Raw genomic sequence first — 18,982 nt, 5'->3', positions numbered from 1 at the left:
GGAAAAGACAAAGAATGGAATGAAAATACCTAAAATTTTGTATGTTGTTTGTTTAGAAAACAAAGGGAATGAGACCCACCAGTCCCACCACCACACCATCACCACACAGCCACCTGAAAGCTTCAATCTCCAATGTTTCCAGCCACCAAACCACTCGCCGCACCTCCCTCACCATTCGCCTCCCTTCTCCGGCCATCCCCACCCCTCGCAAGCTCTCCCCGCCCATCGCAAAACCTTCCCCAGCCCCGAAAAACTTCCCTTAACCCGAAAAAACCATAGAAAGTAGAAACCAATGAAGGAGGTGTGAACATGGACAGCGTTTTCCGACGAGGGGTCTACGAAGATTTTCAATTGAACTTCACTCAATCGAAATAGGGGCAGCGATGGGGGAGGTGCGACAACCTCCGACGAGGGTGCAGCGTGTTCCGACGAGGGGTCTAGGAAGATTTTCAAGGTCAGCGAGTGGCGGAGGAGGGATGACGACAGCCAGGGGAATGTTTTTGTAGGGGAGGGGACAGGCGGCGAGGGTTAGGTAGGAAGGTGGTTGGGTTTTCCGGTGACGTGGGTAGGTAGGAAGGTGGTGGTGTGGTGGTGGTAGGGAATGGGAATGGAAATACCTAGGGGGTGGGGAATGAACTTAAAAGGATTTGGGGGAATGGAGGGGGTAAAGGGAATGGAAAAAAATGACTAACAAACAGCAACAAAGGGAATCAGGGTGGTTGATTCCCTTTCCTTTTGATAAATACCTCCAACCAAACGGCCCCTTAAAAGGATTTGGGGGAATGGAGGGGGTAAAGGGAATGGGACAAAACGACGAACAAACAACAACAAAGGGAATTAGGGTGGTTGATTCCCTTTCCTTTTGATGAATACCCCAACCAAACGACCCCTAAATTCAGACGGAACAATTGCTTATGGTTGGGACTGGAGTAGGGGATTTCTTTACCTTTTTTCTCTGCTTTTAAGTGGTGGCTTGTGTAGTTGGACTAAATGATATGTGAGAGGTGTTGATACGATGATTGAGGAAATGGTGCCTATACACAAAAAATGAATTACTTTTTTTCAGAATCTTTCTAACATGTAGCGGAGCGTAAATGCATGATCTGTGCACCCGGGTGCACCATGAGCATTTAGATGTTCGAAAAAGAACGTGCAGTTTTTTTAAAAAAAGAACATGTTTATGTTTAACAATGAACATGCATTAATAAATAACATAAAAACATTACAAAAAGAACGTGATAAAACTTTATTAAAATTTTATGAAAAATTACACATTAACGGAAAAAATCTTTATTAAATATATCATTTCCCCAAAAATAGTTTTCTTTCTCTACAAAAAACAAAAAATGAAAAAAAACATACGATAATAATAAAAAAAATGAAAAAAATTTGTGCGTTACTCATTACCTCAAAGAACATACGAGCCAAATTTAAAGAACATACTTTATATTATTGAAACCCAAAAAACATGTTTAATCAACATATCTTAAAGATTATAAGTATAAAAGAACATCTTATCAAACATGTATGGATATGTTCTTTGTCAAACATAAGTATGTTCTTTGTCAAACATGGTATGTTCTTTATCAAATAACCGTATGTTCTTTCCGCTTTCAGGGATATGGTGCACCCGGGTGTACTATCCTATTTTCACGGAGCATGAGATGTATGATATTTCCTCCGTTTCTTTTTAGTTGACACGTTTCTTTAGTCACATTTGTCATTGCACAATTTCAATCATTAATATATTTAATTATCGAAAAGCAAAAATTATAAAAAGTTGATATCTTCAAAATATATCTCGGGACGAATCTAACAAGACCCCATATGATTATATTTTTCATTACTTATAAATCACAAAACACGGTAAAGAAGAGGTGTGTGAATAGTGCTAAAGTCAAAACGTGTCAACTAAAAAAATGGAGCTAGTATATATTGTTTTTCTAATAGTAATTTGTGAGCATTTTGTAGCAATTTGAATATCAAGTTATATTGGTATAATGGTATTATTCCCTACAAATATAAAGATTTGAGTATATTCTTTAATAATCAAGAAAAAAAATAAAATAAAATAAAAAAATAATAATAAAACGACAAGGTTGTTAGTAAACTTTATTATTTTGTAGTATGTCATAGTAGGTTCGGTAGGAAACATCATATTTTCCTACGAACTATCTATCTATACTAATCTATTAAAAGGCGTTTATAAAAACGTATACGTGCCACGTAGCCTCTTCCAAATTACGCCACGTCACTTCACCAACAATTCGTGACGCCACGTCATTTCACAAACATGTGACAGCGCCATGTCATCTACCCAACATCTCCACATGTCACACCATCACTAAATAAAAAAATAAAGAAATATGATGATAAGAGGATTTGAACCCCATACCACTTGCAACAAAATTGAGTATATAGCCATCTAAGCTAACTATCAAACATGATATCTCTACCCTTTTAAAAGCCAGAACTTGTGTTACTATTCCAAATCTACAGTGTATTTCCGTTTTTACCCTTCTTTCCTTCTTACATGCACAGTGTGTTTCCGAATTTAGCCTTCTTTCCTTTCTTTTGGTTTTCTTCTTTTACACGGAAAAAGCGCAGTAGGTAGTTGGCGTGGGGTGTGGGTCCCATCTAATAAAAGTGTTCCTTTCTTTTTGGAATTTTCGTGTTGTTTTTTTTATTTTTTTTTTTATTTTTTTTTTGTTGGGGGGGGGGGGGTTTATTAGGTTTATTTGATTGATTATATTATTTGGTTTTGTTATTATGTTATTTGTTTATTAAGTTTGTTAATTTTTTGGGGGTTTATTAAGTTGGGGTCCCATCTAATAATATATTAAGTTTAGTAAGTTTAGTTGATTGATTTCTCCACGTGTTGTTTATTATTAATTTTTAAAAATTTTTTTTCCTTTTTTTTTTTTTGGGGTTTCCCTTTAATCATTTGTATTATGTATTAGTTTGTCACGTGTTTATTGCCTGGCCTTTGATTTGTTGGTTCCTTATTTTTGACCTTCCTTTTTGGGTGTTTTGTGTTTTTTTTTGTTAGTTGATGATTAGTAGTTTTGTTAGGAATTGATTTGGGAAGGATGGTGGTTATAATTAGTGGTAAACCACTTTGTTGTGTGGCTTAGTGTAGAGGATACAGTCAATGAGAATTGTTGCTTGCAAGAATGTGGTCTTCCATGTTTTAAGGCCTATTATAGTGTACCATTGTCTTTGTTTCTTTGACTGTCAATGGTCTTTGAGAATGTGTAGACATTTAGTCTTACGTTGTACTTTTTGGGTGATACAAAAAGTATTAGAAAAATTCATTGTGTGTGTTCCTCTATTAGATATATATATATAGAAGTGTTTTCCTTTTTGTGGTCTGCCTGTCACTTGCACTTTTGCTCACAAATTTGATTTTCTTCTCTTGGTGGTACTAGAAACTCATTTCAGAGTGATTAGTTCTAGGAAAAGAAAGATCAGGTAATTTAAATTGTATTAATTGTTTGGGATAAATGTGTTTGGTGCATATGTATCTTCTTCGTTATTACATTATTATTATGATGTATGCAACGATTGCCAATAATCTAATGGACCAAGATCTTGACTATCCATGACAAAGGACAATTCCATGTATTGAAGGATTGTGGCAAGGACATACTAGATATATTAGTGTAATTGGAATATAGATGAATATGTTGTTTATGTTGGTTTTTTGATGACTCGATTCTGATTTGCTCTGTGAAATAAAGTGTTGCTAATTTATTGTAACTTTGTGATGAAATGTGCTCTTGAGTTGTCATAAGGTATGGTGATTTATTTAGTTGTTTTGATGGGTATATGTTGTGTCTTGATAGGAGGGGTAAGTGTCTTATGCGGTGTTGCTGCGTAAATTATATTATGTGTTGTTAAGGGGGGTCTATGTTGTTTGGAATGTAGGTTATTAGTGGTTAGTTGATTGATTTCATGTCATGTGTTGTTTGGAGAACCCTATGCATTTCAAGTGTAGGGTGATTCTGCTTTTTTGGTTATGGTTTCCAACCTATTTCTGTTTTTTTGTTTATATATATAAAAAAAGGGCTTAGGAGATTATATTCCTTCTATCAGTAATCATGTGATTAGGACATGTGGACTTGCTTTATATGCTATAGTTATGGTTTTTGTTTAAAAGTTATGAATTGTTGGCTATTAGTAAATGTGCTATTGTTATGGACAGTTAATCATTCTTTTGTTTTTTTGAAAATAAGAGGAGGTTTTTAGATCATGTATAGGAAGTGTCCTGTTTTAGGTATAGGTTATGGCTATCAATGTATGCAGCTATGTTGCTGCTTTATAGAATGTCAGGTGCCTTTTATTCTGTTATATGTTTGGAGTTGCTGATTTCAATTGGTTCTGTAGAACTATTTCCAGGAATATTGATTAGCCTTCTAGATTGATTTGGTGCTTTAGAAAAGTAGATGGAACTATTTACATATCTATCTTTGGGTTGCCTATGATGTTTGGTATTTTGGACCTATTTAAAAATTTTATACCCATGTTTACAGGTCATGGACTTGCCACCCACACGAGTAGTTATGCTGTTTCGTCCTCTTCTGAAGCAAATTACCAGCTACTTGAACTTTCCTGATCCAGATTACCAGTTTGTTGATGAGCCTGGAAGCATTGCTTGTGTGGTGGTTCGGACAGACTGCGGTCCCATTGCATCTGTTTACATTGGTGGGTATACTAGCAGTGTAGAAGAGTCCTGTGAAGTTGCTGCTAGAAAAGCTGTATATGATCTTATGAAAAAATATGAAATAGTCGTTGAGGATGTGACTTATTTAAGGAAGCAGATGTATGATCGCTGTGGCAAATTGTTTTGGTTTAAAAAGGAGGAGCTAGAACGGATTGAAAAGGAGGAACGTAAGGTGTGTATGAATGAGGACTTTTCTTTTCAAACTGAAGATAGTCACAAGAAGATTGTGGTGGACTTTGTTGTTATTTTAAGGGCTATCTTCAGAACTGTTGAGATAAGGTGCACCCCAATTGAAACCATTGAGCATTCTCCTGATGAATACACCTCCTGGTTTACTGTCATGCCTCATAGAGAGGGAATAGGTTTTCGATGTCTGTTTAGTGATTATTGTCGGACTGTAGCTGCTGCTAAGCAGAGCTTAGCTAGAAAGGTTGTGGACTATCTTAGTGATGTCTTTAACCTTGTAATAGTTGATGCTAATTATAAGGTCAGTACAGCTAGGTTTGATGCCATCTTATGTTCTTTAGAAAGGGAGAGCTATTTAAGCGTTAAGGAACGTGTATTGGGAATTAAGGAGGAGCTGGAGCCTACTACTGTTCTTATTGAACAAGACTGCCTTACTCCACTTGGACAGGAATTTCAGGTTCCGGTGTCTATTCCACCTGCTCTGCCTCCCAAGAAGCGTCTTTTGCAGCACATATATGCTGAAACCTCCCCTGTTGCTGATTCCGGTTGTAAGATGGCTTTGGTGTTTCCAGTGCTGGAAGATCTTGATGAATGCTATAAGCGTGTGAAGTTTGCCAGGAAGAATTAATTCCTGATGCTGTGTGCTGCTGTATCACCTAGCTCTTTTTTGCTTACTAATGTAGCTAGGTTACTGCTATAGTACTAGGATTATAATAGGATTATCTTTTAGCTGTTATTGTGATGTTAGGACTATGTCAGGTGGCATTATGTACACCTTCTTTTGTGAAAGACAATTCAATGTCTAGGCTTTTATATGGTGTTATGTTATTTCATGGAATTATGTAATGAAACTAATCATATCTTTTGCTGTATATATGCTGAAATCATTCTTGTTTAGCTTGTGTTTTGGTATTCTAAATTATGCAAAGCTTTGGTTTGCTTATTTTTATAGTGTTTATATCTTAAAGTGCTAGATTGTTATTGTCTACCTATTTACTGCATGTTATATTTGGTAGTCAGGACTGATGGAAGGCTAAGCATTGCAACGACTTTCTCTACAAGGTTACAGTGAGTTAGGTGCAGAGAATTATACTTTGTTTGGATATGAGTATGTCCTGTAACATATAGCCCCTACTTTTTAAGCAAGCATAACACTGAAGGTTACTTTTTTGACCTGTGCATTTTTAAAATTATTATCTTATAGATCGTTTTCTACGAGAACCATCATCATCAAAAGGATACAACACTAAACTCCTTAAGAGTTTAGAGTCTGGATGTCAAAATGGAATTCAAAGGTATACATTTTGACATAAAATAGGCTCAGATGAAGCTATACATATATGAAGGTGTTTAATTCTAGATATGAATCAGTTAATTGAAGCAATAAAAGCTTTTTATACATTGAAGAATAGATTCTGCAACAGTTGCATGTCATAATATGCTTGTTTCTGTAGGATACAGGCTGTGCCTGCTGCAAAGCGTGCAAAGATATCGAAACCCAAGCATCCTGTTACAAGTAATTCAGTCTATGCTTATCTTTATAGCATTTTACATTTGTATACACCATTTAGATGTAGATATATGTGTATTATATATGCATATCATCTGTTTAGACTAAGCTACACATTTTTGAACATTTTTTAAACATGTTGTGGTGAGCAGAGCTTCCTGATGCAGCAATTGGTAGGAAGCTACCTTCAGAGCCCTATCAACTTCCTTCATCTACTGAGTGTTATAAGTGTAGAGCACGGAAATTTGCGTTTGAGACAGCTCACTTTTGCTGTGGTGATGGTGAAGTTCAGATTGCTGCAAATGATTATCCTGCACCACTTGTAAGGCTATTGACTTCTATGGATGAGGATGCTAAACATTTCAGGCAATACATACGGTTGTATAACAATATGTTTGCATTTACATCGTTAGGTGGGAAATTTGATGCTAAAACTAAAAAAGGGATCTATGTTTTTAAGCTACATGGCCAGCTATATCATTATATTCCTTATCTACTTCCTGGAAAAAAAGGGCCTAAATATATGCAACTCTATTTTTATGATGGAGAACTTGAAGCTAAAAAGCGCTTAGGTTGTTTTCCAGAGTTAAGGGAAGATGTGTTAGCCATTCTCATGGAAGTCACTAAGGTAAATCCTTATGCAAGATTCTTTCGTTCACTGGGTGAGATCCAAATAACTGAGTCTACACAGATTCTAATAAATAAGACAACTGTACCAGATCAGCGTGTTTACAATGCTCCTTCTACTGATGAGGTTGCTGTCATATGGCCAGAAAATACATCTTCAAGTGAGGCTGAAAGCCCTCACATTTTGGTCACAACAAAAAAAGAACCATCAGAACAGGATTCATCAGAAGATGGTTTATCTGACGATGATTCACATGACAATGATTCGTCGAGGAAAAAATCGTGTCATAGAATCATGCACTATTACGGCTGCTATGATCCGTTGCAATATCCACTACTTTTTCCATATGGTGATTGTGGATGGACGCAAGGTTTAAAAAAATGTCTCAGGGTGGAAGGCAACAACTGCAATCACAGCCTGATCCTGTTTCTTCCTGCAGTGTTCATACTGCAGAAGACCTATTGGAAGAAAAAGCAAGACGTTAGTATATTCTGCACTTTTAATTATGCACAAGAACTATATACACACTCAGTATGCAGTTGTAGTAAAAGGGGAAAAAAATATGCACACTTTCAAAAAGGAAAGGATCATGTGATTTCCTGTATTCACACAAAAAACATTAATTTGTGAAATGTAGCTCAATTCTGCTTTTGTTGGTCTGTAAAATTAAAAATTGAGTTTTGCATTTGTAGGTGCAAATGGAGGCTCATTGAAGACAGATAAAAATATTTCAGCAAGGGAATACTATGCATACAAACTTCAATGTAGGCCAAATAACATGTTGCTAAGAGCAGGCAGATGCTTTCAACAATACATAGTGGATATGTATGTCAAGGTTGAGAATACACGGCTAGATTTCTTTCGTAGAAATCAACAAGCAATAAGGGCAGATCTGTATCAGGGGATCCTTGATACTATTGATTGTGGTGAAAACTGTGCAGCAAATGTGGGTCATAGAGTCATTTTGCCTCCGACATTCATTGGTGGTCCTAGAGATCTCAAAAAGAGATACCTAAATGCAATGTCTTTAGTCCAGCGATTTGGTAAGCCAGATTTATTTGTTACAATGACTTGCAATGCTAATTGGCCTGAGATTAAACAAGAGCTAGCTGTTGGAGAAAAGGCACAAGACAGGCCAGATATAGTTGCAAGAATTTTTAGAGCAAAGGTTCTTGCTTTAAAGCATTTGATTAAAGAGAAAAAGGTGTTTGGGGAAGTAGCAGCAATGATCTATGTGATTGAATTTCAGAAGAGGGGCTTACCTCATGCCCATTTTCTAATCATTCTAAAGCAAGATTATAAAATCAAGTGCCCTGCTGATTTTGATAAGTTTGTTTGCGTTGAAATACCATCTATTGACAACATGCATCTCAGGAAAGTTGTCCTCAAGCACATGATGCATGGTCCATGTGGTCATCTGGATCCTGAATGTCCTTGCATGAAGCACAAAGAAAGTCGTGATCGTTGTAAGTATGGTTATCCAAAGCAGTACTGTGATGAAACAAGAAATAGTAGTGATGGATATCCATTATATAGAAGAAGAGACACAGGAGAGACTGTTACAATCCGAAAAGCAATCATGGATGATAGATGGGTAATTCCATATAACCCATACCTTTCATCATATTTTGATTGTCACTTAAATGTCGAAGTGTGCTCTACTATAGAAGCCGTCAAGTATTTGTACAAATATGTCTATAAGGGTCATGACAAAATATCTTTTACAGTGGTTCAGTCAGCAGATGTTACACCTGTCCAGGATGAAATACAGCAGTATCAGTCAGGTCGATGGGTTTCTCCTTGTGAAGCTGCTTGGCGCCTCTTTGGTTTTGCCTTATATGAAATGCATCCACCAGTTTTGCCTCTACCTGTGCATCTACCCAATTCACAAATTATACAGCTTAGGCCTCATGAACAGCTTACATTAGTAGTCTCAGATAACAAGCGTTCTAGGACCTGTCTTACAGAGTTTTTTCGTATGAATTGTAGGTTGCTACCTGGAACAGGCTGGCTGTATAATGAGTTTTCGGAGCACTATCGTTGGGATGCATCTGACAAACGTTGGTATAAACGGCAAAATAAAAAAATTGTCATTGGTAGATTGGCATTTGTTGGACCTTCAGAAGGAGAAAGATACTATTTAAGACTATTATTGCACAATGTAAAAGGTCCTAAGTCATTTGAATATTTGCGAACAGTTGATGGACATTTATGTGACACTTTTCATCAAGCTGCACTTAAATTAAAACTGTTAGAAGAAGATGATTCGATTGATTTGTGTCTGAAAGAAGGCTGTGCAGTTCAGATGCCACTTGCAGTTCGAAAACTCTTTGCTACTGTACTTATCTTTTGCCAACCCAGTGACCCTGTCTCTCTCTGGATGAAATATTACCCTTTTTTGTCTGAGGATTTTAGACACAATTATGGTTCTGATCCACAAAAAGTGAAGCATCTCACTGTTAAATCAGTTGAATGGTTTTTGGAATCAATGGGAAGCTCTCTTGCTACATATGGACTGGACCATTTAGTTCAGCCTGATGATGATGAGATACGCAGAACAAAGGATATAGAGGATGCATTGAATGCTCCAATACTAGATCAATGTCTGCAATGCAAGAACCAATTGAATCAGGCTCAACGAGAAGCTTTTAATGTCATTATGGATCATGTTACAAAGCAAATACATGGGGCATTTTTTATAGATGGTCCAGGTGGAACAGGAAAGACCTTTTTATATAATGCTCTATATGCAGAAATAAGGCTTATGAATAAAATTGTCTTGCCAACAACAACATCTGGTATAGCTGCAGCTAATATCCCTTCTGGAAGAACTGCCCACTCGCGATTTAAGATTCCACTTGATCCTCTTCAATCACTTGCCTGTAATGTATCTAAACAAAGTAGCCTAGCAGCACTACTCAGAGAAACAACACTCATCATTTGGGATGAGGCTTCGATGGCAAAAAAAGAAAATATTGAGTCACTTGATGTGTTGCTTAGGGATATTTGTAATCCAAATTTATTATTTGGAGGTAAAATTGTTGTCTTTGGAGGAGATTTCAGACAGGTTCTTCCTGTTGTGCCAAAGAGAACACAACGCGAAGCAGTTGCTGCTAGCTTGGTTAGTTCTGCTCTGTGGCCGCTGTTAGTTAAATTTAGATTAACAGAAAATATTCGAGCTAGACTTGATCCAGCATATGCAGCCTTTTTGCTTGCACTTGGGAATGGACAATTACAGGACACTGAAGATGCATTTGTGCAGCTGTCAGCAGAAATAGTGCAGCCTTATGATGCTGCTACACCTCAAGATATGCATTTGACTTCAGTTGCTTTTCCAGAAATGGATATGCCTCCATTTAGTGCAGACATATTTACAACTCGAGCTATACTTACACCAATCAATGATGATGTGGATACCATAAATACAGTCTTGATAGAAAAATTTCCAGGTGAAGCAGTAACCTATAGGAGCTATGATTCAATGATTGATGATAATTGTAACATCTATCCCACTGAATTTCTGAATAAACTCTGTCCTGGCGGAATGAGCCCTCATGAACTTGTATTGAAACCAAATAGTCCTGTTATGCTACTACGTAACATCTTACCATCATCTGGACTATGCAATGGAACGCGCCTTATATGCAAAAAGTTTTTCCCAAATCTCATTGAATGTGTTATTGCTGTTGGCCATCATAAAGGAGAACATGTGTTAATTCCCAGGATTAATCTAAGACCATCAGAATCTTCGGGTTATCCTTTTCAGTTTCAGAGGAAACAATTTCCTTTAAAGCTTAGCTTTGCGATGACTATCAACAAAGCTCAAGGCCAAACACTTAACAAAGTTGTTGTTTACCTACCAAGATCATGCTTCTCACATGGTCAGTTGTATGTTGCCCTATCCCGAGCTCGACAAGCAGCTAATGTCAGTGTTATAACTGACATGAATGCTGATCAGTCCACTTTTTGTCATGTCAAGAATGTTGTTTCTTATGATATTTTGCACATAGCTGGCATCATTTAGGTATATCAGTAAGTTTTCTGTTTTTATGCTCTTATTATAGCAAGCCTATTGCTGATTTGCTATAATAAGAGCATAAAATATCATTTAGGCATCATTTAGGTATATTGTTAGTAGGTATAGGATCTTGAACTAGAACTGATATTCTGCTTTTTGGTAAGCCTCTACAGCATACTGATATTTTCTACAATGCATTTCTTTATTGCTACACAGTGATCCAAGAATATTTTGCTGGTCACAGAATTGCAAAGCAACTGATTAGTGTGCTTGCTTGGCGTTGATGAAAAACTGATAGTTTAAGCTCCATTTTTTCAATCTCATTTTGAGGAAAGAACTAAGTGCTTAATGTAGCAAGAGCTAGGTTTTTTTTCCAAGAGCATAGGGTGTTGTTGCTTGGATATATGTATTAGAGTGTTTTATAACAATGATCCTATATTAGTTTGTATGTATTTGGAGGAAATGTTTATGCCCAGACTACAATGCATCATATTATTGATAATTGTGGCATGCAGTAAAGTGAAGCAAACTACAATGCCCAGACTACAATTGAAAAATTAGTGATGAAAAGTTGTTAATGCTTAGTTCAGCTTGATTATTACAACAATAAGCATTATTAAAGATATAGGTACTAGACAAATTGCAGCTCTGATTAGTTACTAATTTGTGTCCATGCTAAAGAAAGAATCTATTATGATGCTTTTTTCCTACGATTAGAAGTACATATATGTATTTGATAGCAATTTTCATACGATATTTATATTTTTAAGACAATGATTGAAAAAAGAATCAATATTGTTGTCATTACACAATCTTTCGCGTGTCATAAACAAGTACATTTTACCAACAAAAAATTTATATACAACAAGTACACCCAAGAAGAAACACTCAAAGGGGGAAAAAAAGGGAAAAAAAGGAAAATTTCCCAAAAAAAAAAAAAAAAGAGAAGGAAGAAGAAAAGATTAAAGCATATGTATAAGTAATAAATCTGATAACCACAAAGGAAGAAATATTGGGTTTTTTTTAATATAAAATTTGAAATAAAAATAAAAACATGTCTTAGTATTGGAAGCAAAAGAAGGAGTGTAAAAGGAGTGCAGACAAAAAATCCAATGAGTACAATTAAGTCAAGTAAACTAGAAGAATTTCAGGAAAAAAGCATGGTCCAAGAAATATATATACAGCCAAAACAAAAAAAAAAATGAAAAAAAGTACAGGCAATGAAATCTACTTCAGTACTTGAAATGCATGTGATGGGAACAGTATGTTACTGATGGAGTGTTTATGATCAAATTATAGAGTAAAAACATACATAACTATATATGAAAATCTATATGTAAGTTTTGTTCAAGTACATGCTACATACCTATAAAATATAGAATTGCTTATTTTAGGAGTTAAGCTAGCTGATTTTATGCAAAAAATACAGCAGAACACTGTTGTACAAAACAGTAAGTTTGAATTCTTGCTTCTTCCTTTGAATTTTTTTCTAAGCTTGATTGTGCTATAAAAAGAGTAGGCTTAGTTGTTGCTGAGCAAATTAAGTATGTTACCAGTATACTGAAAGCAGAAAATCACTTAAAAAAATGGTGAGCAGTAGAAAAAAGCCACGCATAGAGAAGTAGGAATTGATATTCTTCAACAACAGCAGTCAATCCTCTGGTTCTTGACAGGTATGATCAACCTATATTCTACTTCAATTTATTACCTTTGCTAGCATTTAAAGTTAGTTTTATGCAAGACATTATTAGCTGAACACCCATCCTTAGATTCCATATATGCTTCTATTTATTGTGTGACAGATTCTAGCTGTTATGTTTATGTGAGAAAAAGGCATTGTTTGTCTGTAGTGTTACTTAGCAATGACATAAAGTATGGTTACTGTGATCATAGCATAATTAATTTTGCATGATTAGATTTATAGAATGCTAAGTGAATGAAGTTAGCTATAAATTATTGATGATTATAAAGTGAAAAGTCTAGAATTATTTAATAGGCTCAGATTTAGACAATAATGAATTCTTTTGACAAAATGCTGCTGTTTTTAGATAATTATTTATCAATTTGCAATTTAGATATACATAGTCTGCTAATCATGTTTTCTGCATAATATGCTTGGTATATGCCTATATGCCTTTAAGTATGTGCTCAAGTATATTGACAGATTTCTTGCTTCCAATGGCACACAATTGATGCTCTACTTAATCTTGGTGCTATATATCCATCTATCTATACTCTTTCGAATATGCAAATTGTAGCTTATGTGAAATCAGTACTAAAAAAACAGCAATATTCAGTTATTGAAATATTTTTATAGCAAACATGTAATTATGTATGCATTAAGCCAGGACTTATCAAGCTATCTGATTTTGTTTTGTAGTAAATCTTGTTATGGCACCGCAACGAAAGTTTCTAGATGAACTCGATACATCGAGCAAATCATACAAGGTTAAAGTGCATATTGCAGAAAAGGGTAGAATGCAGGAGTCTGAGAAGAAAATATTGTACCAATATATTATCTTACAAGATGACAAGGTATAATCTACACATGCCATATACAAACATGCATTTAATCTATAACAAATCATAGTGCATGATAAAGTACTAATAGAAAACTATATTGTTTATGTCTTTTTTTCTCAGAAAAATCGCATGAAACTGACATTTTTTGGAGACCAAATTGAAGCATACAAAGATGTTATCTTATTTAGAGGAAACTATGACATTGATAATGCCTTAATAAGGCCATTAGATCCACAGTATAGGTCCAAAGAGTCAGATCTGCCATTTCAAATGACAATAGGCAGCAGAACTCTAATCTAGTCTTTGGATCCTGAAGGAATGCAGGTGTTTCCTAAGTATCAATCTCTTGCTTCTATTCCAAAGGTTTCTACTGAAGATGTTCGACATGGTAAAACAAATAATTAGCCCAAAAAATTCAATTTTTAATTGAAAAATCCAATCCATTATATGCAATTTGCTTACACATTATCTTCTTTTCTAGATATACTTGTTATTGTGCTCTATGCTGCCAATGAACCACGCAAAATAGTCACAACACTGAACAAGGAATCTTCTGTTCGTGATTTGATGGTAATAGATCACATGTACTTGCATGCATCCCTTAAATAGACTTGTTATTATCAGAACATTACCATATAGCTACAATTAATAAACATTCCATTTCATTGTCCATATACTTTCAGTACTGATTCGCCAATCAAAGTGTGTACCTGGAATGATTTATCTGGAAGTCAGTGTGAACGCCTTGTCTCTGACAGTGAAAATTTCAGAGTAATTGGCATCACAGCACTGCGTCCTATCACTCGCAAAGGTACACCCAAGAACTAACTAATAAATGCATACTTTCCCACACTTACCCTTCATTATCAATCATATTATAACATCATTTTCCCTCCTAAAATCACAGGCTTTCAGCTTGAATCATCCATGTCTACTGTAATAATTGAATATCCTGAAGGCGAAAAGGCAGCTGCCTTGACTAAATGGTGTGCTAACTAACATGTGCCTTAGTTTCTTTCGATTTAAACTCTTTGAAATTACTGCAAAATGTATTTGTGATCTACAGGGCAAGAAAGCATCGCAATGTACTGATTGAGCATCAACTTAGAGTCACAACTGCTTGAAATCCACCTTTAGAAAGAATTCTGACAACAATATCCTTCATCAAAGCCAAAAAGTACACTTATATGATATACTATCTTTATGCAGCTGTTGTAACATTATTTTTAGTTTATATACTAATAGCAAGACAGTAATCCTTATATGATTTTTAAATTGCTTTATTAAAAATCAAGATCATGCTAACATTTATATTAGCAATGCAGGTAGCAAAGACGCTTCCACAGGAGATTTATTAGATCAGAGTGACAGCATCTGATATTCAGTATGACAGGCTTAGAGCATATATAGGATGTTCTTACTGTGGAAAGCGAACACAGCTACCACTAGAAACAGTATATGCTTGCATAGCTTGTCAAAGAAATGAAGTGTCTGCTACTTACCGGTAAAACTTACTAACAGATTACATTATATAGCAAAAGCAGTATGTTATTGATGGCAATTGAAAACTTAAACCAGTTTGTCAATTTATGCAGAGCCACTATTACTTTTACTGCTTCGGATGGAACAGGAGCTCTGCAGCTTACTGCATTTACTGAAAATTCTGTTCCGCTGCTTGGCATGTCAGCTGAAGATATTTATCACATGAAAGCAATGGTATATAATCTGGAATTCACATTTGATGATAACAGATATTACTCTTCTTTGCTTCACCTAAATGTTTACTCTACAAATTAATCTAAAATCTATCTATGTTTCAGGATGATACTGCTAAGTTTGCCCAAGTAGCTAATAAGCTGCGTAGCACATACTTCTTACTCAAGATTGTCCCTACAACTTCTCTGGAGCAAAACGGCGTTCTGCAGTGGGGTATCAAAGGTGTGGAGATGGAAGACACAATCACTGCTGGAGGTGCAGGAAGCAGTTCTGGAAATATTCCTGTAGGACATGATGCAGCGAAGACAGCTGATGATAAACATGATGCAGCTGCAAAAACCAGTTCATCTGCAGCCAAAGATAAAAAGAGCCTAAGCAAGACCATAAAAAAAGAAACAGTTGAGGCTTATGACTCATCAATCTTCAGCCAGGAAGAAGAAGATGCTTGCATACTGGCAGAATCTATGGCAGCAACAAAGAAAACAACTCAATCAAGTGCAGGAGATTCTGGTTCAAAGAGGAAAAGAATTAGTGTTCATGATGATTCTGAAATTGCTACACCAGAGAAAGATGTAATTGAGCATGAGATGCAGCCAACAATCAAGGCTGAAAATATCTTGAAAGAAAAGGAGAAAGATCCAGCTTATCATACAGCAGCTAAGGGCAAGAGTGTTGCCTTTGACACTGACATTGTTTCTGCTGAAGCAAATCAGGCTATTAAGCAGGAGAAGGAAAGCAAACGTAAATCACTCGTGTTTCAGGATGATGACTATGATGACCTCTGAAAAAGAAACAGGACACTTATGACAGATCAGTTGGGTAACAGCTTCACTTATTAAATCTTTTGCTATGTACATATTAATTAGCTGGATGCATTCAAAGTAAGTATTATGCATAATGTGGCTATGAAAAAGGACAAGTATCTTCATATTACTTCTCCTATAATAAGACCACATATATAAGCACAAAAGTGGCTATGCTTAAGGCTTTTAAAGGCTGTGGTCTTGAAAAGGAACAGGTTTTACACAAATCTTGTTCCTAAACAACACTAGTTGTTGAAGTGTTATCCTTGACACTCAATATAATCAGCCCATCTTTTGCTGTTTGATTGGCTAGACTCACCTACCAGACCAATCAAACATTATAGTTTTATGTAGGAATAAGTCTCTTAGACTACCTATTCCTATATAACACTATTTCTTAGACTGGTCTTTTGCTATGTAATTGCTTGATTAGAATTTCTCAAGCACTAATGTATTTAAACTATCAAGGGAACTTAGCTTCATGTTCCTGTTATTGTAATTAGTGACTTTCTACTTATGCTATCAAGCTAATGCAGTATATTATTATGGCTTGCTACTTTGATTACTATGTTAGTTTCATGTAAGTATGCAACAATCAAATAACTTCTGTTTAGCTAAATTTAATATGTATAGATTTTAAAATCAACAAATCTTACATTCCCATTGCATTCTTACAATAGTCGATACATATAAAATGATCGTCCTGTATTGTATATATTATATAAAAAATAACATGCCAGATTAACAACCACACCAAACAAAACTTTTATAATCAAGTTCATATGACAGATTAACATCCACAACAAACAAAACTTATATAATCAAGTTCATATTCTTCTTCTTCATATATATATAATGCAAAAGCTTAGTCTGTGCTGATTACAAACTACTATCCTCCTTTACTAATTACATTCATTATAATAATAGCATCAGCTAATTAATCGCTAAAATCTAGCAGCCCCAAAAAACAACCAAAAACCTAAGAACAACAACCTTATCCTAACAAACCAAAAAAACCCCTTACAAACCCTTTGTCTACCCTACCAATATAATTAGTCAGAAATCTTCATACGAAACATCGAAGAATCTTCGCTTGTTTCCTGATTTCCTTCTTGTTGGTTACCAGAATCAGAATCTGAGCCGGAATCATCATCGTTATAACTACAGCTCCTTGATTCAGATGCTTCATCAGAATCGACAACAGCTTCTTTCACACTATTAGTTTCTAAATCAGAATTCACATCGCTTTCTGTCATCAGTTTCATCATCTTCCTCATTCTCTTCATCTTCCTCATTCTCTTCATCTTCATCAGTCTCATCACATTCATCTCTTTTTTCCCCTTCCTCTTCTGCACCAGCTCCTTCCTTGCAATTAGCTTCAGCATCATCATTGTCTGATTCAATCACAATAATAGGCCATTCTCCACAGCCATCCCTTTCCACCTCCCGTTTTCTTTTCTTACTTGTTTTACCTTTTTCTTTTTTGCTTTCAGCCTTTGAAAGCTCTTGTTCCAGAAATTCTAGATGCCTCTTCATCTTGTTCTCCATTTCTGTAGCATACGAACGGAAACTAGCAACATTTTCTTCTTTTGATTTCCCTTCGTTCGGCCTCCAGCTTTCCGGCGTGAATACACTGCTAGAGGTGGCGGTGCTATCAGTACTTGCCATTGTTATGAAAATTATAGAGATTAAAACTCAAGCAAAGAACAGGATAGATTCTTAGGACACTTAAAAAAAAAAAAACAAAGTCAAAAAATCAACTGAAAATGAAAGACAGAAAATGAAGAGACTATCCTTCACACACAACGCAAGAAAGTACACATAATGACCGATCAAAGGCAAGTATAGCAATCATGACTAAAATCTTGAAAAAAGGAGTGCTTTTATGACTTCTTATGTTCTAGCACTGTACAAGTACATTAAAAATTGCAAAAATAGAAAGTTGCTTTTTGTACATTTCCTTACTTGCACAATATCTATACACACGTGTATTAATCGATTTCTCTATTCTTAGAAACTGATTTGTTATGCATAACATCTGTTTAGACCAATACGACAACATTATTAACCTTCCTGTTTAAAAAAGCCCAAAGACATTATTAACATGAATATATAATATACTTAGGTCATACATCAATAACATTTAGCGCTTTACAATAAATTTTTTTCTACATATCTAAAACAGCAATAAATTTAGGTTTTTTACAAATTCACCTGCCTACTATTACATATCTACCTAAATCTAAACTTGATTTAGTCACAACACGAAATAATATTACATTAACCTTACATGAAATGTCTAGCTTAAATCAGTACAACACATATACAAAATAACAAAATCACCCACACTCATTCCGTGTTTATTGGGCTATCGCGCGCGAAGCGCGCGATGGCTCAACTAGTAATTGTGAAAAAGACATATATATAACTTTAAATGACATGGTTTGATTTTTTTTAAAAAAAATACACATATTTATTCCCCACTTCGTATTATTTACATATATATATATATTTATTAAAAAAAAAAGAAAGAGGAATAGTAGACTACCTTTACTCTTTCTTTTCATTAATGCAACATTAAAGTGTCTGAGCTTAAATTTGCAAAATAGAAGACTACCTTTATTCTTTGTTTTCATTGTTGCAAAATTGAAGAAGAGTCAGAGCTATCCTATACGGATTACTTTACAAATTTATAACATCCATGGCGGTACCAATTAAATACATGGTTGGAGTAACCATGATCAAGAAGATTGGTTCTTTGTCGAAGGCTTTGGTGGACATCAGTACTTCAATTTTGCCGCCGACGTCCGCTGTACCGACATTAATGTCGACAATTGTTGGTATGTTTATTCAATAATTACCAATGAAAAATCTA

The 18,982-nt window shown here is 35.3% G+C and overlaps 1 protein-coding gene across 1 annotated transcript; it reads left to right on the top strand.

Moving 5' to 3' along the window:
• Positions 1-4,295: 4,295 nt before the first annotated feature.
• Positions 4,296-11,071, top strand: LOC145575481 (uncharacterized). The gene is made up of 5 exons (XM_081633347.1): positions 4,296-4,382; positions 4,533-5,518; positions 6,364-6,425; positions 6,572-7,648; positions 7,740-11,071. The coding sequence occupies exons 1-5, from the start codon at positions 4,296-4,298 to the stop codon at positions 11,069-11,071; spliced, it is 5,544 nt and encodes a 1,847-aa protein (XP_081489473.1).
• The last annotated feature ends 7,911 nt before the right edge of the window (positions 11,072-18,982 follow it).

The sequence above is a fragment of the Chenopodium album genome, chromosome 13 (assembly GCF_948465745.1).
Source record: "Chenopodium album chromosome 13, dcCheAlbu1.1, whole genome shotgun sequence".
NCBI classification, from domain to species: Eukaryota; Viridiplantae; Streptophyta; class Magnoliopsida; order Caryophyllales; family Amaranthaceae; genus Chenopodium; species Chenopodium album.
This window is presented reverse-complemented; position numbering and strand designations above follow the sequence as displayed.

Bases quoted from the DNA above. Each gene is read 5' to 3' on its own strand.
- LOC145575481 (XM_081633347.1), top strand. From the start codon at position 4,296: ATGTATGCAGCTATGTTGCTGCTTTATAGAATGTCAGGTGCCTTTTAT. The intron at 4,383-4,532 runs GTAGAACTATTT...CCATGTTTACAG, and splicing joins TGCTGATTTCAATTGGTTCT to GTCATGGACTTGCCACCCAC. The intron at 5,519-6,363 runs GTTTGCCAGGAA...TTGTTTCTGTAG, and splicing joins GAATGCTATAAGCGTGTGAA to GATACAGGCTGTGCCTGCTG.